This window comes from Ranitomeya imitator, chromosome 7, assembly GCF_032444005.1.
Source record: "Ranitomeya imitator isolate aRanImi1 chromosome 7, aRanImi1.pri, whole genome shotgun sequence".
NCBI lineage: Eukaryota > Metazoa > Chordata > Amphibia > Anura > Dendrobatidae > Ranitomeya > Ranitomeya imitator.
In genome coordinates this window covers 220,062,156-220,087,648 of record NC_091288.1, presented here as the reverse complement: position 1 = coordinate 220,087,648, position 25,493 = coordinate 220,062,156, and the positions used below count along the sequence as shown (strand labels likewise).

Below are 25,493 nucleotides of genomic sequence, written 5' to 3'. Positions count from 1 at the left end.
CCAGAACCTCTTCTCCGGTTAGTGCCTTCTTTAGTTGTTCAAAGGAGTCTTCCCTTTCGTCGTTCCACTGAAAAGGAGGGTTTCGGTTTGAAGGTTTCTTCGTCTGCCCTACCAAGGTGTCTTGCAAGGGTGCTGCCAACTTGGTAAATCCTTTTATAAATCTGCGATAGTAACCCACCAATCCCAGGAATTGTCTCACTTCTTTTGCGCTGGTAGGTCTTGGCCAATCCCTTATGGCGCTTATTTTCTCGGGATATGGTGCTACTCCCTCCGAACTCACGATGTGTCCCAGGTACTGTACCTTTGGCTTGAGAAGGTGACATTTGGATGGCTTGACTTTCATGCCATACCTGGATAAGGCTTCGAACACTTCTGCCAGGTCTATTAAGTGTTGTTCGTAAGTCTTTGAGTAGACGATCACATCATCTAGGTACAGGAGGACGGTCTCGAAGTTCTTGTGTCCGAGGCAGCATTCCATCAGCCGCTGGAAGGTACCGGATGCGTTGCAGAGTCCGAACGGCATGCGATTAAATTCACATAGACCCATTGGTGTGGTGAATGCCGTCTTTTCCTTATCTCGCTCAGCCACAGGGACTTGCCAATACCCGCTTGTTAAGTCTAAGGTGGAAAAATAATTAGCAGATTTCAAAGCAGTTAAGGACTCTTCTATCCTAGGCAAGGGGTAGGCGTCTTTATGGGTGATGTTATTAATCTTCCGGTAGTCTACGCACATTCTCATGGTTCCGTCCTTTTTTTTGACAATCACTAGAGGGGCCGCCCAGGGGCTACAGCTGTCTCTTATTACCCCGGCCTGTTTCATTTCCCTCAGCATATCTTTTGCACATTGATAGTGAGCGGGCGGTATGGGTCTATATCTTTCTTTTATTGGGGGATGGTCACCTGTGGGGATTGTGTGTTCTACCCCTTCTATCCGTCCGAAGTCCAATGGGTGTTTACTGAAGACTTGTTCATATTCCGTCACTAGCCTATACACCCCTTGTTTTTGATGGGTAGGTGTTGAATTTATGCCCACGTGTAGCTGTTGGCACCAATCCTCCATTTCTCCATCTGAGCCATTGCCCTCCACCTGACAGGTTGGTTCTAAGGGCTCAATGGTTGTGATGGCATTGTTGTCAACAGTATATAGCTTTGCCATTGTAGCATACCTTGGCAAAGTGACCTCTTCCTCTCCACAGTTCAAAAGTCGTACCGGCACTCGTCCCCGGTGTACCTCGACTATCACTCGTGCTGTGAGTATAGTGGGCCTGCTGTCGGTGTACACTGGTTCTATTAAGGCTTGATAATCTCGTCCCTTAGTACCAATGGCTGCTCTACACCATACCAGCATTTCTGTTTTTGGTGGGATTACAATAGACGTTGGATCACTTACCCTCACACTGCCGATTTCTCCACCTGCAACTTCTACCTGTTGCCTTAACATCAATACTTTTATTTCCCTCCGGAGAACTCTCTGCTGGCAGGATTGGGCAGTTTCAGCAATTTGCTGTAAGACAGAAATGACTTCGGAAAAGCAGTTCTCTAACACATTCATTCCTATCAATACAGTTGGTTCACAGTTCCGCCGGTCAACATCAACAACAATTATACCCTGTTTCTTCAGTTCTACTTTACCAATCTTTATGGTCATCTCCCTGAATCCTAGTTTCGGTACCAACTTACCATTACTGGCCCATATATCTAGTTCAACATCAGAGGGCCCTTTATCAATATCTGCATCAGCCCAGTACCTCTTATAAAGGATATACGGTATAGATGAAATCTGGGAACCTGTGTCCAGCAAAGCGTTGAGGGGAATTCCGTCCAGCACGATAGGGATAATGGGTCGTCCTCCGATGTACCTGTCGTGCCAGGGTGTTGGGCCTTGAAAGTTCATTCCTGCGAAGCGGCCCGCATTCCCAGGGGATTCCTGTTTAAATCACAATCTCGTGCAAAGTGGCCCGGCTGCTGGCAATGGCGGCAAATGAGCTGTCCATCCGGTAGGTAGCGGTCGCGGGGTCGTCCTCTCCATGTCGGGTATCTCCGGGGTCTCATCCATGGAACATCCTCTCTACAGTTTGCCAACTCCATCTTATGTCCTCTCATCTCCTGCATGGTTTTAGCCATTGAAGCAACAACATCAGCTAAAGAGTCAAGGTTTTGTTGAAGAGCCTCATTAGTACTGGGCCCCAGGGGCTTAGCAATGGCCCCAGACATAGCTGATGTCACTGGCACTCCCTGTTGTTGAGGTGCCTCTGCCATGGGTTGCGCAGGCTCCTGATCCCGAGGTGCCTCTGCCAGCTGGAGATGTATAACGCTCTCCTTTAATTGGGTTCTTAAAAACAAGCATGCTCACATGCCCCCGGTGAGAAGGGGTGTAGAGTCCCTCAATAAATTGATCTCTTAGCAGTTTATCCGCTCCGGTGTTAAAAATGGGTTCAGCCAGTGTAAGTGATTTAAGGGCTTCCTGCAGGTTTAAGGCAAAGTCTCTCACGCCCTCATTAGCTTTTTGTTTGCAATTAAAGAATCGTATTTTAGCTTTGCTGCTGGCCGTGGTTTCAAATGTAGCTTTTAATCCAGCAAATATGCGTTCAACAGTGCCTTTTAGATCAGCTGCCCATGCTGTGACTTCTCGCTTAGCATGGCCACTTAACTGCATCATCAGGAGACTAACACGCTGAACTTCACCCACAGGGAACATGTCAAAATGGGCCAGCATCTTTTCTCTGAAATCGTCAAGGGTATTAGGCTCACCTTCATACATTGGAAGCCATGGGCCACCCGGGGTATATGGCATCAGCACCGGCATGATGGGCGCCACTCCTTGCACCGCTGCGCTACCGGACTCTCTATCGACACTCTGTCTTTCAGCTGCATTAGCGTCGCCGGGTGCTGCGGCGTCTCCGTGCTGCGACATACTGTGCCCCCTTAGTTAATCCGGACCCTTCCGGTCCTCCGCTTCCGTCGGGATAGTGTAGATTCGTTCCGCTGTGCAGCAGGATCGATTTTCCCCTTGCTCTGATGTCAGAGTGCTCAGCTTGGTGCCGCCCACAATGACACGCCCCCTGCTGCTCCCACCCACCGCGCTCTGTAATGGCGGATTCTGAAGTTTTTCAGTTAGACTGGGGCTCAGGTGATGGCGTAGCTCAATTAACAGTCTCGTGCCTAACGGTTATGAAGTGATTACCTCAGGGGATGGCGGCCATCTTTACTCCATTATAACCAATGGGGAAAAGTCACTTTCAATAGTTTTCAATGGGGAATGGATTTTTCTTTAATAAAGTCAATTTTCAAGATTTTTCATCCCAGTTTTCACAGTTTTGGGCTCCAATCACGGCACACAATACCCGGTATACGGGCTGGCTAGATCCTGTTCGTGACGCCAATTGTGACGCCCAGGAGACCGGGATAGCCAGCACCGGACCAATGGAGTCTGTCTCTTGAGGGGGATGTCACGGGTGGCTTGACCCGGTGCTGTGGCCTCAGGCAATGCACAGTGTAAGGGGTATCATGAGGGGACAGGCACTTACTTGATCAGCAGCAGGTTCTCCCAGCGGTGACGATCACGATCCTGGATAGATGGCTATTGTCCAAATGAAAGACTGAGGCACTGAAACGTTTAACCAGTTTACTTTAAAATAAAAGGATTTACAACCAGTCCTGTCACCGGAGTCTGTATGGGAACTCTGAGTTACTTTGACCCTGCCGGGGTCTTTGCCTCTTATTGTGCGCAATTTCTGTGTGGCCCTGCTGCTGTATGTGAACTGGCTGCCGGCCCAATCTGTCCCCTCCGGGTCCTGGTTCGACGGGCAACCCGAGTCCTTTTATCGGTTTACCTCCTCTGGGAGTACCGCTGAACTCTGTGTCTGTTGCTGCGTCCGGCCCTAGTGAAGCTGATATCACCTCACGTTTTTCCGGTTGCTGTATTATATATAATGAATACAGCCACGAATCCGGTATCCGTCTTTGCGCCTGTTCTGGGTAGTGATTAATGCTACCCGGTTCTCACAATGTCCTTTTTCTCTATCCCTCTTCTCCTCAGGCCGGTGATTTAGGCCTGGTAACAGTCACAGAGCTGTTAGAGATTTAACTGTATGACCTCTCACTATCAGCTCCTTAGCCCAACTGCCAGTTCTTCTCTCAGACCAGAATGGATCAAGGGGAGTCTCTGGAGCTCCCCCTTCTGGCCGGAGGTGGTAGTGCAGTCTTGCTATTTTAGTATTTGCATTTACTGTCAGTAACTATTTTTGTGGCAAATACCCCTAGGTGTGCCACATTCTCATACTGCCTGGAACAAACCAACCAGTGTAAGACAACCAGAAGCTCCCGAGTCGCCCAATAATTATACTGGTCTGCTATTTGATGCCGGATAACAACCACCAAGTACATCGCCTACAGAGGGTCTCATACTGCCTGGGACAAAGCAATGTCACAACAGCTCCCGAAGCATCCATGAGTGATACATGAGTGATACTGGTCTGCTACGTGATGCTGGATAACAACTACCAAGTACATCGCCTACAGAGGGTCTCACTGCCACACATACAAAATGGCAAGTAAATCTGCAGAACCTCTTGATGCTCACGCACTTTTCTGTCTCGCTGTCCGTCTTCACTGGAGTGTAGTTATTCTCTCCATGACCCAGAGGCTCAGAACGAACAGTTCTACAGATGAGAGTGCAGCAGTGCATTGTGGGGCACGTAATATTAAATGGTACATTCTTCCAGTAATTCGATGGAAGTCGCACCAGCAGCATTTTTGATCCCAGATGATAACATTTAGATGACGTGGCTGGTCGGTGATCTACGTGGCGGGTTATTAATCTATGTGGCTGGTTATTCTATGTGGCTGGTCGGTGATCTATATGGCTGGTCGGTGATCTATGTGGGTGGTCAGTGATCTACGTGGCTGGTTATTAATCTATGTGGCTGGTCAGTGATCTACATGGCTGGTTATTAATCTACGTGGCTGGTCGGTGATCTCTGTGGCTGGTTATTCTATGTGGCTGGTCGGTGATCTATGTGGCTGGTCGGTGATCTATGTGGGTGGTCAGTGATCTACGTGGCTGGTTATTAATCTATGTGGCTGGTCAGTGATCTATGTGGCTGGTTATTAATCTACGTGGCTGGTCGGTGATCTCTGGCTGGTTATTCTATGTGGCTGGTCGGTGATCAGCCACATAGAATATTTATTAAAATAGATAAATCTCCGGGTCCGGATGGCATACACCCACGAGTACTAAGGGAACTAAGTAATGTAATAGATAAACCATTATTTCTTATTTTTAGGGACTCTATAGCGACAGGATCTGTTCCGCAGGATTGGCGCATAGCAAATGTGGTGCCAATATTCAAAAAGGGCTCTAAAAGTGAACCTGGAAATTATAGGCCAGTAAGTCTAACCTCTATTGTTGGTAAAATATTTGAAGGGTTTCTGAGGGATGTTATTCTGGATTATCTCAATGAGAATAACTGTTTAACTCCATATCAGCATGGGTTTATGAGAAATCGCTCCTGTCAAACCAATCTAATCAGTTTTTATGAAGAGGTAAGCTATAGGCTGGACCACGGTGAGTCATTGGACGTGGTATATCTCGATTTTTCCAAAGCGTTTGATACCGTGCCGCACAAGAGGTTGGTACACAAAATGAGAATGCTTGGTCTGGGGGAAAATGTGTGTAAATGGGTTAGTAACTGGCTTAGTGATAGAAAGCAGAGGGTGGTTATAAATGGTATAGTCTCCAACTGGGTCGCTGTGACCAGTGGGGTACCGCAGGGGTCAGTATTGGGACCTGTTCTCTTCAACATATTCATTAATGATCTGGTAGAAGGTTTACACAGTAAAATATCGATATTTGCAGATGATACAAAACTATGTAAAGCAGTTAATACAAGAGAAGATAGTATTCTGCTACAGATGGATCTGGATAAGTTGGAAACTTGGGCTGAAAGGTGGCAGATGAGGTTTAACAATGATAAATGTAAGGTTATACACATGGGAAGAGGGAATCAATGTCACCATTACACACTGAATGGGAAACCACTGGGTAAATCTGACAGGGAGAAGGACTTGGGGATCCTAGTTAATGATAAACTTACCTGGAGCAGCCAGTGCCAGGCAGCAGCTGCCAAGGCTAACAGGATCATGGGGTGCATTAAAAGAGGTCTGGATACACATGATGAGAGCATTATACTGCCTCTGTACAAATCCCTAGTTAGACCGCACATGGAGTACTGTGTCCAGTTTTGGGCACCGGTGCTCATGAAGGATATAATGGAACTAGAGAGAGTACAAAGGAGGGCAACAAAATTAATAAAGGGGATGGGAGAACTACAATACCCAGATAGATTAGCGAAATTAGGATTATTTAGTCTAGAAAAAAGACGACTGAGGGGCGATCTAATAACCATGTATAAGTATATAAGGGGACAATACAAATATCTCGCTGAGGATCTATTTATACCAAGGAAGGTGACGGGCACAAGGGGGCATTCTTTGCGTCTGGAGGAGAGAAGGTTTTTCCACCAACATAGCAGAGGATTCTTTACTGTTAGGGCAGTGAGATTCTGGAATTGCTTGCCTGAGGAGGTGGTGATGGCGAACTCAGTCGAGGGGTTCAAGAGAGGCCTGGATGTCTTCCTGGAGCAGAACAATATTGTATCATACAATTATTAGGTTCTGTAGAAGGACGTAGATCTGGGGATTTATTATGATGGAATATAGGCTGAACTGGATGGACAAATGTCTTTTTTCGGCCTTACTAACTATGTTACTATGTTACTATGATCTATGTGGCTGGTTATTAATCTATGTGGCTGGTCAGTGATCTACGTGGCTGGTTATTAATCTATGTGGCTGGTCAGTGATCTACGTGGCTGGTAATTAATCTATGTGGCTGGTCAGTGATCTACGTGGCTGGTTATTAATCTATGTGGCTGGTCAGTGATCTACGTGGCTGGTAATTCATCTATGAGGCTGGTCAGTGATCTACGTGGCTGGTTATTAATCTATGTGACAGGTCGGTGATCTATGTGGCTGGTCAGTGATCTATGTGTCTGATCGGTGAACTATGTGGCTGGTTATTGATCTATGTGGCTGGTCAGTGATCTATGTGGCTGGTCGGTGGACTATGTGGCTGGTCGGTGATATATATGGCTGGTCGGTGATATACATGGCTGGTCGGTGATATACGTGGCTGGTCGGTGATATACATGGCTGGTCGGTGATATATATGGCTGGTCGGTGATATACGTGGCTGGTCGGTGATATACGTGGCTGGTCGGTGATATATATGGCTGGTCCGTGATATACGTGGCTGGTCGGTGATATACGTGGCTCGTCGTTGATATACGTGGCTGGCCGGTGATCTACATGGCTGGCAGTGTGGTGCATACGGTGTTTGTACAGGGTTTATGTATTATGCTCCTGCGGATTAAGTGTCACTTTACTTTGTTATTGAGCCAAAGAACACAGAGGCCATTGTGAAGAGCGAAAGCTGCACAGCCGCTCCCGGGGCCTGTGTTACTGCCCGGCTACCTGGAGACCCACGGACCATGACCTTGAATTAGCCATTACTTGTGTATCCCTTTAAGGATGGGTTATTTTTCCTTTTCTCAGTATTTGTGTAGACAGTGGCGGTACAGCTTGGGGCGCTGCTTCATTGCTGACCCTGGAGAAGGACAGGAGCGTAGTAAAGTCCAATAAGATACAGCCGATATTCAGCTTTCTTCACAGCAGATCTTGTACTTACAAGTTGTGAGTACACGGCCAAGAGTTGAATAATCAGTCGCAGAAGGCCCGCCCACCGGACTCCTTCCAGGACTCTCTACACAGCATGGCGACGTGCCATTACATTTCTATAGGCTCTTACACTCATCGTCAAGCTGCAAAAATTGGTGGAAATTGTGCAACGAGAGGTTTAAGTTTTTCCGCTAATGTCGCTTCCTTCCAAACTCGTTACTCATAAAATGTGCGAAATGAAGGAAGTTTCCGCCAGTGATTGGAATCTGGAAACTTGAGAAGAAGAATCCAGGAGTTAATGATAAACCTACAATAGAGTGAAACAAAGCAAACGCCGTTATCTGAGCTCTGACAATGAGGAACCTGGGACACCTCCACTGAGAATGTCCACAGACCCCGCACCGGGCCGGGCACCACCCAAACAGCAAATAATCCAAGAATACTGGGCTTTATTCTGGTCTCCCAGACTTGGGATCATGGAGACGCATCTCCAGTATAACCAGTCGCATGTGGCGAGGCGGGGGGCCGCATTGCTTGTCACCCAGCTCTTCCAGAAATGAAGATTATAGGAAATGCCTGAATTGTGGTGGATGATAGGATCAGTTCCGCGGGGAATGGCGGCCGTGCGCTGACGGAGAGTCTCAGCAGAACCACTTTAGCTTACAGTCATTTGCAAACAGTGAAATTACCGCTTCCAAACAAAAGCGGACAAAGGGGTGGAAAGAAAACCTCATTGTCTGAACTACGGACGATTGTCAATTTCTGTTCCTTAAATGTTCTGGATGAGCAGCTTTTGTAAGCCACTTCACCCAGCTTTCCTGGGGTCCTGAAAGGCAAATCTACCCTTTTTTGGTATGGCTGGGTATGGAAGCAAATGTGAAAGTTCGGTGCACCCCTGAGGGAGACATGAACGAAGCCGTACCGCTAATCACCCAATTATTCGGGGGCATCGGATGCATCGTAGCTGTAATGGCGAGAGATGAGCGAACTCGATTAGCAGGACCCTGATCCCGCAGCTTCAACAATACTCCGTGACCCTGCGAACCGCTAATTACCCCACAAACTACTAATTACCCCGCAAACTGCTACCTACCCTACAAACCGCTAATTACTCCGCAGTCCGCTACCTACCGGCGAACCACTAGTTACCCCGCTAACTGCTACCTCCCTTACAAACCGCTAGTTACCCCGTAGTCCACTACTTACCCTGCGAACCGCTAGTTACCCCACTAACCGCTACCTACCTTGCAAACCGCTAGTTACCCCGCTAACTGCTACCTCCCTTACAAACCGCTAGTTACCCTGCTAACCGCTACCTACCTTACAAACCGCTATTTACCCCGCTAACTGCTACCTACCTTACAAACCACTAGTTACCCCGCTAACTCTAACTGCTACCTACCTTACAAACCGTTAGCTACCCCGCTAACCGCTACCTACCTTACAAACCGCTAGTTACCCCGCTAACCGCTACCTACCTTACAAACCACTAGTTACCCCGCTAACCGCTACCTACCTTACAAACCGCTAGTTACCCCGCTAACCGCTACCTACCTTACAAACCGCTAGTTACCCCGCTAACCGCTACCTACCTGACAAACCACTAGTTACCCCGCTAACCGCTACCTACCTTACAAACCGCTAGTTACCCCGCTAACCGCTACCTACCTGACAAACCACTAGTTACCCCACTAACCGCTACCTACCCTGCGAACCGCTAGTTACCCCGCTAACCACTACATACCTTACAAACCGCTAGTTACCCCGCAAACTGCTACCTACCCTACAAACTACTAATTACCCCGCAAACTGCTACCTACCCTGAGAACCGCTAGTTACCCTGCAGTCCACTACCTACCCTGCAAACTGCTAGTTACCCCGCTAACCGCTACCTACCTGACAAACCACTAGTTACCCCGCTAACCGCTACATACCTTACAAACCGCTAGTTACCCCGCAAACTGCTACCTACCCTACAAACTACTAATTACCCCGCAAACTGCTACCTACCCTGAGAACCGCTAGTTACCCCGCAGTCCACTACCTACCCTGCAAACTGCTAGTTACCCCGCAAACTAATAATTATCCCGCAGTCCGCTACCTACCTGAGAACCGCTAGTTACCCCGCACATCACTACCTACCCTGCGAACCGCTAGTTACCCCGCAGTCCACTACCTACCCTGCAAACTACTAATTACCCCGCAGTCCACTACCTACCCTGCGAACCGCTAGTTACCCCGCACATCACTACCTACCCTGCAAACTGCTAGTTACCCCGCACATCACTACCTACAGTGTGAACCGCCACCTAACAGATCAGAATCCTGCAAATCGCTTCAGTTATGTCCAGTAATTCTGGTCATATTAGTTTTCATCCTGTTTTCCCGAAAATGGATCCAACTAAGAAATATCTGAATAGACAACTAGCCAGAGGAGAAGGAGTCCAGGCCTGGCACCGTTCTCGCCCCCAGAGCTGACAATCATTGCCTTCCCAGGTAGGGTGGGGGCAGGGAGCAGGGGAGGAGCGCTGCTCAGGAACAGGTTGTTCTGCTTCTCAGGTGAAACTGCAGTCATACACCTGTTCACATTCCAGAGGCGGCAGAGCCGACATCAGGACCTGAGCTCCCAGCATCTGCTACTGACGGCCTGCGGAGCCTGGACGCTCCGCCACCACTGCGCGGACCCATCACCTGCGCGGACCCATCACCTGCGCGGACCCATCACCTGCACTGACCCATCACCTGCGTTGACCCTGGACATTGACCTTGGTGTATAGGGGTCCACATTACTGAGCCGTGGCCCCTGGATGTGTAGGACCTCCGGGCCTCTTCTCTGTGTAAGGACCTCCGACACTTGGGGCTGAACCTGGACTGTTAGGGCCGATCTTGGGAATATCCGGACCCTGGTGCCGCCATGCAGCAGCCTCTTGGCCGAGCGATACTATTGTTAGCAGGTGAGTGCCGCAGAAGTTACACCGAACAGCGGAAATCGTTAGGTTTTTAAAATATTTTTCTTCTTAATATAATCGAGGAGGACGAAGATGAGAATAAAATCAGGAGGGCGTTACTGCAAAACCAAAAACGTCTGCAAACTGTCCGGGGTTAATGATACATCGACCTTAGACTTCTCCACAAGGTTATAATATCCGGTCACCGATCCCTGTACATTATATATAATAACCAGCGCTGACTGATCCGTCCTGATAATATCCGGTCACTGATCCCTGTACATTATATATAATAACCAGCGCTGACTGATCCGTCCTGATAATATCCGGTCACCGATCCCTGTACATTATATATAATAACCAGCACTGACTGATCCGTCTTGATAATATCCGGTCACTGATCCCTGTACATTATATATAATAACCAGCGCTGACTGACCCATCCTGATAATATCCGGTCACTGATCCCTGTACATTATATATAATAACCAGCACTGACTGATCCGTCTTGATAATATCCGGTCACTGATCTGTACATTATATATAATAACCAGCGCTGACTGACCCGTCCTGATAATATCCGGTCACTGATCCCTGTACATTATATATAATAACCAGCGCTGACTGATCCGTCCTGATAATATCCGGTCACCGATCCCTGTACATTATATATAATAACCAGCGCTGACTGATCCGTCCTGATAATATCCGGTCACTGATCCCTGTACATTATATATAATAACCAGCGCTGACTGATCCGTCCTGATAATATCCGGTCACCGATCCCTGTACATTATATATAATAACCAGCGCTGACTGATCCGTCCTGATAATATCCGGTCACTGATCCCTTTACATTATATATAATAACCAGCGCTGACTGATCCGTCCTGATAATATCCGGTCACCGATCCCTGTACATTATATATAATAACCAGCGCTGACTGATCCGTCCTGATAATATCCGGTCACTGATCCCTGTACATTATGTATAATAACCAGCGCTGACTGATCCGTCCTGATAATATCCGGTCACCGATCCCTGTACATTATATATAACCAGCGCTGACTGATCCGTCCTGATAATATCCGGTCACTGATCCCTTTACATTATATATAATAACCAGCGCTGACTGATCCGTCCTGATAATATCCGGTCACCGACCCCTGTACATTATATATAATAACCAGCGCTGACTGATCCGTCCTGATAATATCCGGTCACTGATCCCTGTACATTATATATAATAACCAGCGCTGACTGATCCGTCCTGATAATATCCGGTCACTGATCCCTGTACATTATATATAATAACCAGCGCTGACTGATCCGTCCTGATAATATCCGGTCACCGACCCCTGTACATTATATATAATAACCAGCGCTGACTGATCCGTCCTGATAATATCCGGTCACTGATCCCTGTACATTATATATAATAACCAGCGCTGACTGATCCGTCCTGATAATATCCGGGCACCGATCCCTGTACATTATATATAATAACCAGCGCTGACTGATCCGTCCTGATAATATCCGGTCACTGATCCCTGTACATTATATATAATAACCAGCGCTGACTGATCCGTCCTGATAATATCCGGTCACTGATCCCTGTACATTATATATAATAACCAGCGCTGACTGATCCGTCCTGATAATATCCGGTCACTGATCCCTGTACATTATATATAATAACCAGCGCTGACTGATCCGTCCTGATAATATCCGGTCACCGACCCCTGTACATTATATATAATAACCAGCGCTGACTGATCCGTCCTGATAATATCCGGTCACTGATCCCTTTACATTATATATAATAACCAGCGCTGACTGATCCGTCCTGATAATATCCGGTCACCGATCCCTGTACATTATATATAATAACCAGCGCTGACTGATCCGTCCTGATAATATCCGGTCACTGATCCCTGTACATTATATATAATAACCAGCGCTGACTGATCCGTCCTGATAATATCCGGTCACCGATCCCTGTACATTATATATATATATATATATATATATATATATATATATAATAACCAGCGCTGACTGATCCGTCCTGATAATATCCGGTCACTGATCCCTGTACATTATATATAATAACCAGCGCTGACTGACCCGTCCTGATAATATCCGGTCACTGATCCCTGTACATTATATATAATAACCAGCGCTGACTGATCCGTCCTGATAATATCCGGTCACTGACCCCTGTACATTATATATAATAACCAGCGCTGACTGATCCGTCCTGATAATATCCGGTCACTGATCCCTGTACATTATATATAATAACCAGCGCTGACTGATCCGTCCTGATAATATCCGGTCACTGATCCCTGTACATTATATATAATAACCAGCGCTGACTGATCCGTCCTGATAATATCCGGTCACTGATCCCTGTACATTATATATAATAACCAGCGCTGACTGATCTGTCCTGATAATATCCGGTCACTGACCCCTGTACATTATATATAATAACCAGCGCTGACTGACCCGTCCTGATAATATCCGGTCACTGATCCCTGTACATTATATATAATAACCAGCGCTGACTGATCCGTCCTGATAATATCCGGTCACTGACCCCTGTACATTATATATAATAACCAGCGCTGACTGATCCATGCTACTTACTGTCTTACTTATACTTGCTGTTATTTTTTTACAGTTTAGTATATTGATCAAAATGATCTAAGTTTCCAGATCTGTGAATGGTAAAAGTATGTGACCCTTTACGATTAGCAGAGTGTTTAAAGGTAAATTTAGAATCAGTATTTTCAATTATTGGGATATCAGTTAGGTGTGAGTGGGTGACCTGTTTTATTAAAGAAAACCAATGGATGTATCAAAGACTGATTAATATCAGTATTATACATTTTTATATTATGTATACCCCTCCTCACATGTAAAGCGCCATGGAATAAATGGCGCTAAAACAATAAATAATAATAATTATAGCGTCATTTATTCCATGGCGCTTTACACGTGGTAGGGGCAAATATAGACAAGTACAATAAACATGAGTAACACAAGGCACACAGGTACATAAGGAGGGAGGACTCTGCCCGCGAGGGCTCACAGTCTGCAGGGGATGGGTGAGGAAACAGTAGGAGAGGGTAGAGCTGGTTGTACGGCGGTTCAGTAGGTTGAGGATCGCTGTAGGCTTGTCGGAAGAGGTGGGTCTTCAGGCTCTTTTTGAAGGTTTCGATGGTAGGTGAGAGTCTGATATGTTGTGGTAGAGGGTTCCAGAGTAGGGGTGATACGCGAGAGAAATCTTGTATACGATTGTGGGAAGAGGAGATAAGAGGGGAGTAGAGAAGGAGATCTTGTGAGGATCAGAGGTTGCGGGTAGGTAAGTACCGGGAGACGAGGTCACAGATGTATGGAGGAGACAGGTTGTGGATGGCTTTGTACGTCATGGTTAGGGTTTTGAACTGTAGCCTCTGGGTAATGGGGAGCCAGTGAAGAGCCTGGCAGAGAGGAGAGGCTGTGGAATAGCGGGGGGGACAGGTGGATTAGTCGGGCAGCAGAGTTTAGGATGGATTGGAGTGGTGCCAGAATGCGAGAGGGGAGGCCAGAGAGTAGGAGGTTGCAGTAGTCGAGGCGGGAGATGATAAGGGCATGCACTAGTGTTTTTGCTGATTCTTGGTCAAGGAATGCACCAATCCAGGAAATGTTTTTGAGTTGGAATCAGCAAGAGGAGGCAAGGGCTTGGATATGTGGCTTGCAAGAGACGGTAGAGTCAAGGATCACCCCGAGGCACCGGGCGTGCGGGACTGAGGACAGTGAGCAGCCATTGACATTGATGGATAGGTCTGGTGGAGGAGTAGAGTGAGGTGGGGAAAGATGATAAATTCTGTTTTGTCCATGTGCAGTTTTAGAAAGCGAGCAGAAAGGAAAGATGAAATATCAGATAGACATTGTGGGACTTTGATGAGTAAGGAGGTGAGGTCAGGTCCAGATAGGTAGATCTGCGTGTCATCGGCGTAGAGATGGTACTGCATACCGTGGGATTCTATGAGCTGTCCCAGGCCGAAGCTGTAGATGGAGAAGAGTGGGAGTCCTAGAACAGAGCCTTGGGGAACACCGACAGACAAGGGGCGAAGTGAGGAGGTGGTGTGTGAGAGGGAGACGCTGAATGTCCGGTCTGTTAGGTATGATGAGATCCAGGATAGGACCAAGTCTGTGATGACAAGAGATGAGAGAATCTGTAGCAGAAGGGAATGGTCCGCAGTGTCGAAGGCAAAAGACAATTCCAGGAGGAGGAGGACAGTAGTGTCGCTTTCTCTTGGCGGTTAGTAGGTCATTGGTCACTTTAGTACGGGCAGTTTCAGTTGAGTGATGGGGTCGGAAGCCAGATTGTAACTGGTCAAAGAGGAAGCAGGAGGACTCATTTGTACAATTATCTCATGACACGAACAGAGGAGATTGCCAAGTTGATGTTCTTCAGGTTGTAAACTGTTATAAAATCATCACCGAATAGTTTAGAATCCACCAATCCATAGTCAGAATGTTCAAATGGAGAAATTTCCCGACCCTTATTACACTCCACAGGAACAGTCGAACAGCAAAGAGCACAGCATATAAGAATCCGCAAGGTCACAAAGGGACCCAAGATTAATTCTAAACAACTAAAGGCCTCTCTCACATTAGCTAATGTAAGGAATAATCAGAAATTACTGGAAACATTTATATACAGTTATTGTTGCACAAGGAGTCAAACCAAATACTGAGGAAAGGGTTCACATACTTTTGCCTCCACAGACGTGTGATATTGGATCTATTCCTAATTGAACCAATGAAAAATGTCTCACATTTTTTTCCTCACGAGTTTGAGTTTAGTTCTTTATCTACTTTTACGACTTGTGAAAATCTGACGCAGTTTTAGGTAAAATTTATGCAGAAATAAGGAAATTTCTTTAAGGTTCATAAGCTTTAGAGCCCCCTCTGTATAAACCCGCTCTCCGATACCAGATGTACAAGTGTTTTTTCTTTTAACGATAATCATTTGATATTTTTGTGAAGTCCATCTCCTTTGGGATCTCTCGCCATTCTCCTCCAGTCTGTGTTACTGGTTCCTGATCACACGAGTGGATCAGTAATGTAATGTATGTACAGTGACTGCACCAGCAGAATAGCGAGTGCAGCTCTGGGGTATAATACAGGATGTAACTCAGGATCAGTAATGTAATGTATGTACACAGTGACTGCACCAGCAGAATAGTGAGTGCAGCTCTGGGGTATAATACAGGATGTAACTCAGGATCAGTAATGTATGTACACAGTGACTGCACCAGCAGAATAGTGAGTGCAGCTCTGGGGTATAATACAGGATGTAACTCAGGATCAGTAATGTATGTACACAGTGACTGCACCAGCAGAATAGTGAGTGCAGCTCTGGAGTATAATATAGGATGTAACTCAGGATCAGTAATGTAATGTATGTACACAGTGAGTGCACCAGCAGAATAGTGAGTGCAGCTCTGGGGTATAATACAGGATGTAACTCAGGATCAGTAATGTATGTACACAGTGACTGCACCAGCAGAATAGTGAGTGCAGCTCTGGAGTATAATACAGGAGGTAACTCAGGATCAGTAATGTAATGTATGTACACAGTGACTGCACCAGCAGAATAGTGAGTGCAGCTCTGGGGTATAATACAGGAGGTAACTCAGGATCAGTAATGTAATGTATGTACACAGTGACTGCACCAGCAGAATAGTGAGTGCAGCTCTGGGGTATAATACAGGATGTAACTCAGGATCAGTAATGTATGTACACAGTGACTGCACCAGCAGAATAGTGAGTGCAGCTCTGGGGTATAATACAGGAGGTAACTCAGGATCAGTAATGTAATGTATGTACACAGTGACTGCACCAGCAGAATAGTGAGTGCAGCTCTGGAGTATAATATAGGATGTAACTCAGGATCAGTAATGTAATGTATGTACACAGTGACTGCACCAGCAGAATAGTGAGTGCAGCTCTGGAGTATAATACAGGAGGTAACTCAGGATCAGTAATGTAATGTATGTACACAGTGACTGCACCAGCAGGATAGTGAGTGCAGCTCTGGAGTATAATACAGGAGGTAACTCAGGATCAGTAATGTAATGTATGTACACAGTGACTGCACCAGCAGAATAGTGAGTGCAGCTCTGGGGTATAATACAGGATGTAACTCAGGATCAGTAAGGTAAAGTTCACATTTGCGTTGTGCGCCGCAGCGTCGTCGCCGCAACGCACAACGCAAACAAAAACGCAGCAAAACGCATGCACATGCGGCCCATGCGGCGCCAATGTTAAAAGATAGGGCCGCACGACGCATGCGTTTTTGAAAAGGTCGGCGCCGCACAAAAAATCCAACATGTTGCGTTTGCCGCGCCCAGACAGGTGCGCCCTAACGCCGCATGCGGCGTAAAACGCAACACAACGCATGCACATGCGGCCCCATGCGGCGCCAATGTTAAAGATAGGGCCGCACGACGCATGCGTTTTGTTGCGGCGGCGGCGCAAACCGCAAATGTGAACGTACCCTAATGTAATGCATGTACACAGCGTCTGCACCAGCAGAATAGTGAATGCTGCTCTGGAGTATAATACAGGAGGTAACTCAGGATCAGTAATGTAATGTATGTACACAGTGACTGCACCAGCAGAATAGTGAGTGCAGCTCTGGGGTATAATACAGGAGCTAACTCGGGATCAGTAATGTAATGTATGTACACAGTGTCTGCACCAGCAGAATAGTGAGTGCTGCTCTGGAGTATAATACAGGAGGTAACTCAGGATCAGTAATGTAATGTATGTACACAGTGACTGCACCAGCAGAATAGTGAGTGCAGCTCTGGAGTATAATACAGGATGTAACTCAGGATCAGTAATGTAATGTATGTACACAGTGACTGCACCAGCAGAATAGTGAGTGCAGCTCTGGGGTATAATACAGGATGTAACTCAGGATCAGTAATGTATGTACACAGTGACTGCACCAGCAGAATAGTGAGTGCAGCCCTGGAGTATAATACAGGATGTAACTCAGGGTCAGTAATGTAATGTATGTACACAGTGACTGCACCGGCAGAATAGTGAGTGCAGCTCTGGGGTATAATACAGGATGTAACTCAGGATCAGTAATGTAATGTATGTACACAGTGACTGCACCAGCAGAATAGTGAGTGCAGCCCTGGGGTATAATACAGGAGGTAACTCAGGATCAGTAATGTAATGTATGTACACAGTGACTGCACCAGAAGAATAGTGAGTGCAGCTCTGGGGTATAATACAGGATGTAACTACACTCAATGTTGTTTTGAGAGTCTGGGGGCCATTTAAGACTTTTGTTAAGGGTCTCCATAGCTTCTAGTTGCCCGTGTTGCTGCTCGATCCAGGTTGTTTTGTTGTCAGATTTTCTTTTTATGTGAGTTGCAGCTCTGGATATGACTGGAGCATAAAGGATGCTGTAATCTGCATTTATGCTGATTTTATTTTGGTGATTTTCTGGATCCGTTCATTTTTGGGGTCAGGATTTATTATAAACCTGTTCTCAGTGCTATTATTAGTCTGCACGAGACCTTCCCGGGTCCTCGCTCACTGAATCGGGATCTTGGAATCATCTAATATCTTGTGGCTCTTCAGAAAATCCGTCAGCGTCTCCGGTCAGTGCGATGCGCGTCTCCGGCATCATCTACGGTCAGTGCGATGCGCGTCTCCGGTCAGTCAGTGCGATGCGCTGCTCCGGCAGCGTCTCCAGGCAGTGTGATTCGCGTCTCTGGCAGCATCTCCAGTCAGTGTGATGCACGGCTTCGGCAGAGTCTCCGGTCAGTCAGTGCGATGTGTAGCTCCGGCAGCGTCTCCAGTAAGTGTGATGCGCAGCTCCAGCAGAGTCTCTGGTCAGTCAGTGCGATGTGTAGCTCCGGCAGAGTCTCCAGTAAGTGTGATGCGCGGCGCCGGCAGAGTCTCCGGTCAGTCAGTGCGATGTGTAGCTCCGGTCCGTTGGTGCGATGCGTGGCTCTGGCAGCGTCTCCGGTCAGTCAGTGCGATGCGTAGCTGCGGTCCGTTGGTGCGATGCGCGTCTCCAGTCAGTATGATGCGCGGCTCCGGCAGAGTCTCTGGTCAGTCAGTGCGATGTGTAGCTCCGGCAGAGTCTCCGGTCCGTTGGTGCGATGCGCGTCTCCGGCAGCGTCTCCAGTCAGTGTGATGTGCGGCTCCGGCAGAGTCTCCGGTCAGTCAGTGCGATGTGTAGCTCCAGCAGCGTCTCTGGTCAGTCAGTGCGATGTGTAGCTCCAGTCCGTTGGTGCAATGCATAGCTCCGGAAGAATCTCCGGTCAGTCAGTGCAATGCGTGGCTCCGGCAGAGTCTCCCGTCAGTCAGTGTGATGCACGGCTCCGGCAGAGTCTCCGGTCAGTCAGTGTGATGCGTAGCTCCGGTCCGTTGGTGCGATGCACGTCTCCGGCAGCGTCTCCAGTCAGTGTGATGCGCGGCTCTTACAGAGTCTCCGGTCAGTCAGTGCGATGCGCAGCTCCAGCAGTGTCTCCGGTCAGTCAGTGCGATGCGTGGCTCCGGCAGAGTCTCCGGTCAGTCAGTGTGATGCTTAGCTCCGGTCCGTTGGTGCGATATGCGTCTCCGGCAGCGTCTTCAGTCAGTGTGATGCGCGGCTCCGGCAGAGTCTCCAGTCAGTCAGTGCGATGCGTAGCTCCGGTCCGTTGGTGCGATGCGTGGCTCTGGCAGCGTCTCCGGTCAGTCAGAGCGATGCGCAGCTCCGGTCCGTTGGTGCGATGCGCGGCTCTGGCAGCGGCTACAGTCAGTGCGATGCGCGGCTCTGGCAGCATCTCCAGTCAGTGCGATGCGTGGCTCCAGCAGCGTCCCCGATCAGACAGTGCGATGCGCGACTCCGGTCCGTTGGTGCGATGTGCGGCTCTGGCAGAGTCTCCAGTCAGTCAGTGCGATGCGCGACTCCGGTCCATTGGTGCTATGCACGGCTCTGGCAGAGTCTCTGGTCAGTCAGTACAATGCTTGGCTCTCGCAGCGTCTCCGGTCCGTCCCCGTGATACAGATGAGTTTTTTTTTCTTTTCTGCAGCCTGATCCGCCACTTCCACATAATGTTTGAGTCGTTATTTGAGCAACCGCCGCCCTTTAAGGTGCCTATGAGGAGCCAAGTTCACACTCCTCCCTGCAATGTTACACCAGCATGTCAGAGGCACCTAAACGACTGACCGTGTGCTGCAGTATCTATCCTATCCTATGTGATACTGACTGCTGAGCTGTGTATCTAATCCACTGCTATGTGATACACAATCTGCTAGTAGGGTTGTCCGTTTCCTTGGTGTTTGTTGTGTGCCTGGGTGGTGGTCAGCATGGCGGCCATTACAGCTCCCTCGGGGGTTGTCTCCTGTTTTCCTTGAGTCCTGTAGGGCGGATCTTCTGTACAGGGGCAGTGGCTTCCCGTTTCTCACTAGCTGTCCATGTTGTCTAGTGGGGTGACTTTTCAGTTGCCGGAAAATCAGTAAGTACAGATGACGGGACCTTTACATCCACCCTCCTGACTCTGGACGGCCGCGGACAATGGCCTCTCTGTGAGGATTTGGCAGCAGCATGTTCATCGGGACAGGATGGTGGCTCAGTTGTCAGATCACGAGGACATTGTGCCTGCAGAGTCTTCTCCTCAAACACGTGAGCGAGATCACAGGACATTGCCGTAGATCCCACCATCGCGGTGGAGCTGGCACATTGGTCTGCGCCTCGAGCCCTCCATGACAGCCATATACGTATCATTGTGATGCAGATTGGCTGCTGAATGATGCGTGTAAAATGTACCGGCAGCCATATTGATCCCAGTTCAGTTTTTTCCTTTGGGATTATTATTACACTATTGTAACCATTTCTTTCTTTTCCTTTTCAGCCGTGAACTTGGTGTTCGGACAAAGTAAGTAAATGAGACAAAGTCGTGTGATGTACGTGATAACGACGCTCCACAAATAATAAGGACATTACAGGGTCATCTAGGGGTTTAATATGATAGAAAACGATCAGATGCTGCAGAACATCTTTTATGAAACCTAAGCTTGAGGTCTAATACAGGGCGATTAACTCACTACATTACCCGGAAACATTGCTGTAACTTCTAAAAGTGCCGATCTATCGTGCTGAAGTTTGGGCGGTATGTACTTTGGTTAATGAGAAATAGATGTTTGAAAGCAGATGTTGATAATGTCCTCCGCCACCGTTCGCATCCTAGCACGTCTGTATTGTTGAACTTCGGGGGTCACAGTCTGAATTTCTCGCTGTATGTTCTCCCGAGGCACCTGTAATGTTCGTGCCTCGTTACTGTACATCCGACCCTTCAAATGGCCCCAAAGGAAAAAAATCTGGCAATAACCAATTCTTGTCTCTTGATCGAGCCCTTTCGATTCCTGAATGGCAGTGACTCTGTACGGGCGAGCGTGACCTGTCTTGGCCGCTCATTGACATGTGTATCATGACATGCCAGTCTCCTGGGAAGGCCTGTGCAAGGCTTATATGGAGATACCAGAAGTCGCTGTTTCACATCATGAGTTGTGTCCTCAGACGTCCTCCATCATGCCGATCCAGTAATGTTCCTGCACGTTCCAGCTTACTCACCAATGACACAAGACCTTGTTTGGACGACGGATTTCGGCCTCCAAACTTCTTTAGAATCTCACTTTGTCACCTCTTTAAGGACTCCATTTTCCAATAAGTTTTCACCATGAAAACGCTCCTCCAAACTGCATCAGTACAAATGGAGGAACTCGGCCGGAGTGAAGGGTAAGCAGCGCACATGGACTTGCTGCGCGTCAGTAGTTTATCTCGTGATGGAGACGACCGGTGGGACGACACGTTGGCGAGACCACTCGTCATCGCTGAGGTTCACTGCACTCTCACTTCTCATAAACCAAAGTACAGTCCAGATTTCGGTACGGTCTACCGTCTCTTTTAGAAGTTACAGCAATTTTTCCGGGTAAAGTAGCGAGTGAATCACCCGGTATAATAAGTTCTGCAGCTTTGTTTCAAGTTTCCAGCTTAAGACCTCTGCTTGCTGTGAGTAGATGGGGACGTTCTTGATTATATACAAGGTTGTCTTGACTTTCTCAACAGTTGAGGATTTGTTACATTGTATCAAGTATAGCCAATCCTCTATGATCTTAATTAGAAAAATCTATTTCCTGCGATGATCGTTACAATGTATCCGTTTTGGCGTTTGATTTAGCGCATAGAGGCGTAGTAACTGTGGGGCGTCCGCCGTAGCCTGCACTCTATGGCTTTTTGCTGTCGGGGTAACCTCCATCTGCCTATCAGTTATGAGCACTGATCAGAATTTCATCTTCCTGCAGTCGCCAATCGCATTGTCGGAGGAGAGAATGGAAACATCCAGCAATGGCCGTGGCTGGCCAGCCTGCGACATAATCAAGTGCACGTCTGCGGCTGCTCCTTACTGTCGCCCTCCTACGTCCTGACCGCGGCTCACTGCTTCCCGACGTAAGTGATCTGTGTGCGGGAACGGCTCTGAACCGGGGAAGTTATTGGCAGCACGGATGCCAATTTTCAGAGGCATTTGCACATGATGACTGGGGCGGCGCTGACAATTACCAGTCCTGGAGGCCGATTGTCTGGTGGATTTGTATAGTTCCGTTGCTGGATGTCGGGTGTAGCTGTGATCTCGGTTAGGCTTCTTTCACTCTTCCGTCTTCCAAATCTGCACAGGATCCGTCAAGACGTTGAAATGAAGGATCCTGTGCAGATTGTGGAAAACGTGTGCACTGGGCCCGTCTATCTGACGGACCCGTTGAGGCTAGGTTAAGAATTCTTTTTTTAAAAATCGCAGTATTCTCACCTACCGGCGTTCCTGCGCCGCGATGCTCCCGGCAGCTAGCGTTCCTAGTAATACATTGCGAAATCTCGCGAGAAGTCATGGTCTCGCGAGACCGAGATTTCGCAATGTATTACTAGGAAGTAACGCTGCGCGGGAACGCCGGTAGGTGAGAATATTGTGTTTTTTTTCTATTATTATTTTTTGACATATCTTGTTACTGCATAGGCAGCATCAATAGTAGAAAGAGAGCGAGAGAGAGAGAGAATTTCCCTGACGGGCATGCTCTCTTTGAAAAGACGGGACCCGTCGCTGGATTCCTGCTTTTCACAGGCAGCTACTGTAGCCAGTGACGGGCGGCGCAGGATGCGTCGCTGACCAATTTTCCGACGTACACGAAAAACGTTCCTCTGAACGTTTTCTCTGCCCGACGGACCGTTTTTTTTTAATGCAGGATCCAGTGAAAGACGGATGAAACAGATGGCCATCCGTCACAATCCGCCGCTAAGGCTCCTTTCACACTAGCGTCGGAATCTCCCCGTCGCAGTGCGTCGGGGAGAGATTCCGACGCTAGCGTTTGCTGCATTGCACAATGGGTGCAGCGGATGCATTTTTCCGGCGCATCCGCTGCCCCATTGTAAGGTGCAGGGAGGCGGGGGCGGAGTTCCGGCCGCGCATGCGCGGTCGGAAAAAGCGGTCCGTCAGGAGAAAAAAACGTTACATGTAGGGTTTTTTCCTCCCGACGGTCCGCAAAAGCACGACGCATCCGTCGCACGACGGATGTGACGTGTGGCAATCCGTCGTCAATGCAAGTCTATGGGTAAAAAACGCATCCTGCAAGCACTTTTGCAGGATGCGTTTTTTCTGCAAAACGACGCATTGTGACGGATTGCAGAAAACGCTAGTGTGAAAGTAGCCTAATACAAGTCTATGAGAAAATGCAGGATCCTGCAAATTTTTTTTGCAGGATCCTACATTCTCAAAAAACAACGGATTGTGACGGAAGTGTGAAAGAGGCCTTAATGAACGTCCATGTAGCGGGTCTGTAGACGATTTGCATTGTGCTGGGCACTGACGCTCGACTTTGTTGTGTTCTTCCAGGGGATATAAAGATGAAGAGTATGAAGTACTTGTTGGAACCACATCGCTGGCCATCACCGACTCCACGGCCCAAATCGTCCTGGTGGAGCAGTCCTATAAGAACCCAGGATACGTTGATGGTGGTTTTTCCTGGGATATTGCTGTGGTCAAGCTAAAGACGGCCGTGACCCTGAGCAGTGTCGTCCAGCCCATCCGCCTGCCCTCCTCCAACGTCCAGTTCCCGGCTGGTATGCCATGTAAGGTCGCTGGCTGGGGCCACGTTAAACATTCCGGTGAGTACTGTGATGTTATCGCCGCTCCCCCCTTATAATGTACGGTGCAGGGCATTGAGGACAATGGTTTTTTGTTATTGCAGTTCCTCTTGAAAGCCCTCAGAACCTTCAGGTCGGGCAAGTGAAGATCATCAGCAGATTTACGTGCAGTTGTCTGTATAACATCAACCCTAGTGAGAACACGCTGTCGTCCATACAGCAGGACATGATCTGCGCCGGGACAGTGGACGGATCTGTCGATGCCTGTCAGGTACGTGTCCATCAGAGTACAGCAGCCGATGGCTTCGGTCACTTGCCAGGTATTAATGGTGGCACTGGAGTGAGGATTATCATCAATAGCAAAGCAAGAGGGGGGAATAGGAACCCACCCAAATATATTCTCTCACCAATCAATGTGTATACAGCACGGTCATAACCATACCTTTCGTCTTTTTTTCAGGGCGACTCTGGGGGTCCTCTTTGCTGTAACGTAAATGGTAACTGGTACCAGGCCGGAGTGGTCAGCTGGGGCGATGAGTGTGGAGCGCCAAACAGGCCTGGCGTCTACATCGCAACCTCTGCCTCCATCGTCTGGATTAGGAGCATCGTGCCGGACGTTCAGACTGATGACTTCACCGTGGACCAGACGCCGGAGCCCGACAATCCGGAAGGCTGCACAGCCGCAGACGGCCAGTTCCATACCTTTCCTAACAGTGCATCAATGGTCCTGGTCACGCTGGCCATGCTGCCGCTGTACTGGCTGACCGCCTACTTCCTGACCGACCTGTAGACTTGCTGTCATCATGTGACTTCTGATTCCCCCAAATTTATCATATACTCCTTTCTTCCCCTTTATCATGATGACTCAGGCGATGTGCCCGATGATTGGCGCTGTCTAAGTGGACGCTGTGTCGCCAGTAACGAAATCCGATTCCTTTGTTGCAGTATGTCCCTTATTTTCTGATACCTTTCCCCACTCCACAGAAGACAATTTCTGGCCCTTTCGTTACCATCTCCTTGTTGATATCCTGGAGTACAGAACCAACACCTCGGGACACATTCTGTGATGTCTCTGTAGGTATGAGGCCTGGAGGTCCGCTCCTCGGGGGCGGGGCTAGTATCTGGCTCCTGAGAATCTGATTGGAGGTGGGGGATGTCAGCACTCCTAGTGTGCGTCTTCTCTCATCTTGTAGCCTTGTCTATAGGTTGTAAATAATTCCTAAGCGCCGTAGAGCGAAGAGGACTGGATGCTCCATGGACGGCGATACTCGTTCTGGTCATGAAGGACTTACTGAAATCAATACTAAATGCTGCCCCCTCACATCACCAAGCTGGGTGACATTACATCTTCTCCGCTCTCCTGCTCGAGAATCCATCCCACGATCTCCTGTAAATTGTAAATGTCATTTCATTTTTTTTGTAATTGTTGCTGCTGCTGTTAATACATTATTTCGAAGACACAGATTGGTCTTGTGTAATTTTCCTGTGGGGGTATGAAGACCTGCTCCTGTCATCACCGGTCTCCTCTATAGCGTCACTGCTCCGGGGGAGGGGGTTATCGTCCCTCCAGTCTCTTCTCGTTCTGTCTACAGCCCTTTCCACGCCT

At 48.1% G+C, this 25,493-nt stretch overlaps 1 protein-coding gene across 1 annotated transcript; it reads left to right on the top strand.

The window, feature by feature from the left end:
* Positions 1–10,329: 10,329 nt before the first annotated feature.
* Positions 10,330–25,349, top strand: PRSS8 (serine protease 8). Its single transcript, XM_069735086.1, has 6 exons — positions 10,330–10,691; positions 20,610–20,633; positions 22,060–22,204; positions 23,637–23,908; positions 23,992–24,158; positions 24,348–25,349. The coding sequence occupies exons 1-6, from the start codon at positions 10,652–10,654 to the stop codon at positions 24,675–24,677; spliced, it is 978 nt and encodes a 325-aa protein (XP_069591187.1). The 5' UTR covers positions 10,330–10,651; the 3' UTR covers positions 24,678–25,349.
* The last annotated feature ends 144 nt before the right edge of the window (positions 25,350–25,493 follow it).

Bases quoted from the DNA above. Each gene is read 5' to 3' on its own strand.
- PRSS8 (XM_069735086.1), top strand. From the start codon at position 10,652: ATGCAGCAGCCTCTTGGCCGAGCGATACTATTGTTAGCAG. The intron at 20,634-22,059 runs GTAAGTAAATGA...ATCTTCCTGCAG, and splicing joins GAACTTGGTGTTCGGACAAA to TCGCCAATCGCATTGTCGGA. The intron at 23,909-23,991 runs GTGAGTACTGTG...TTGTTATTGCAG, and splicing joins GGGCCACGTTAAACATTCCG to TTCCTCTTGAAAGCCCTCAG.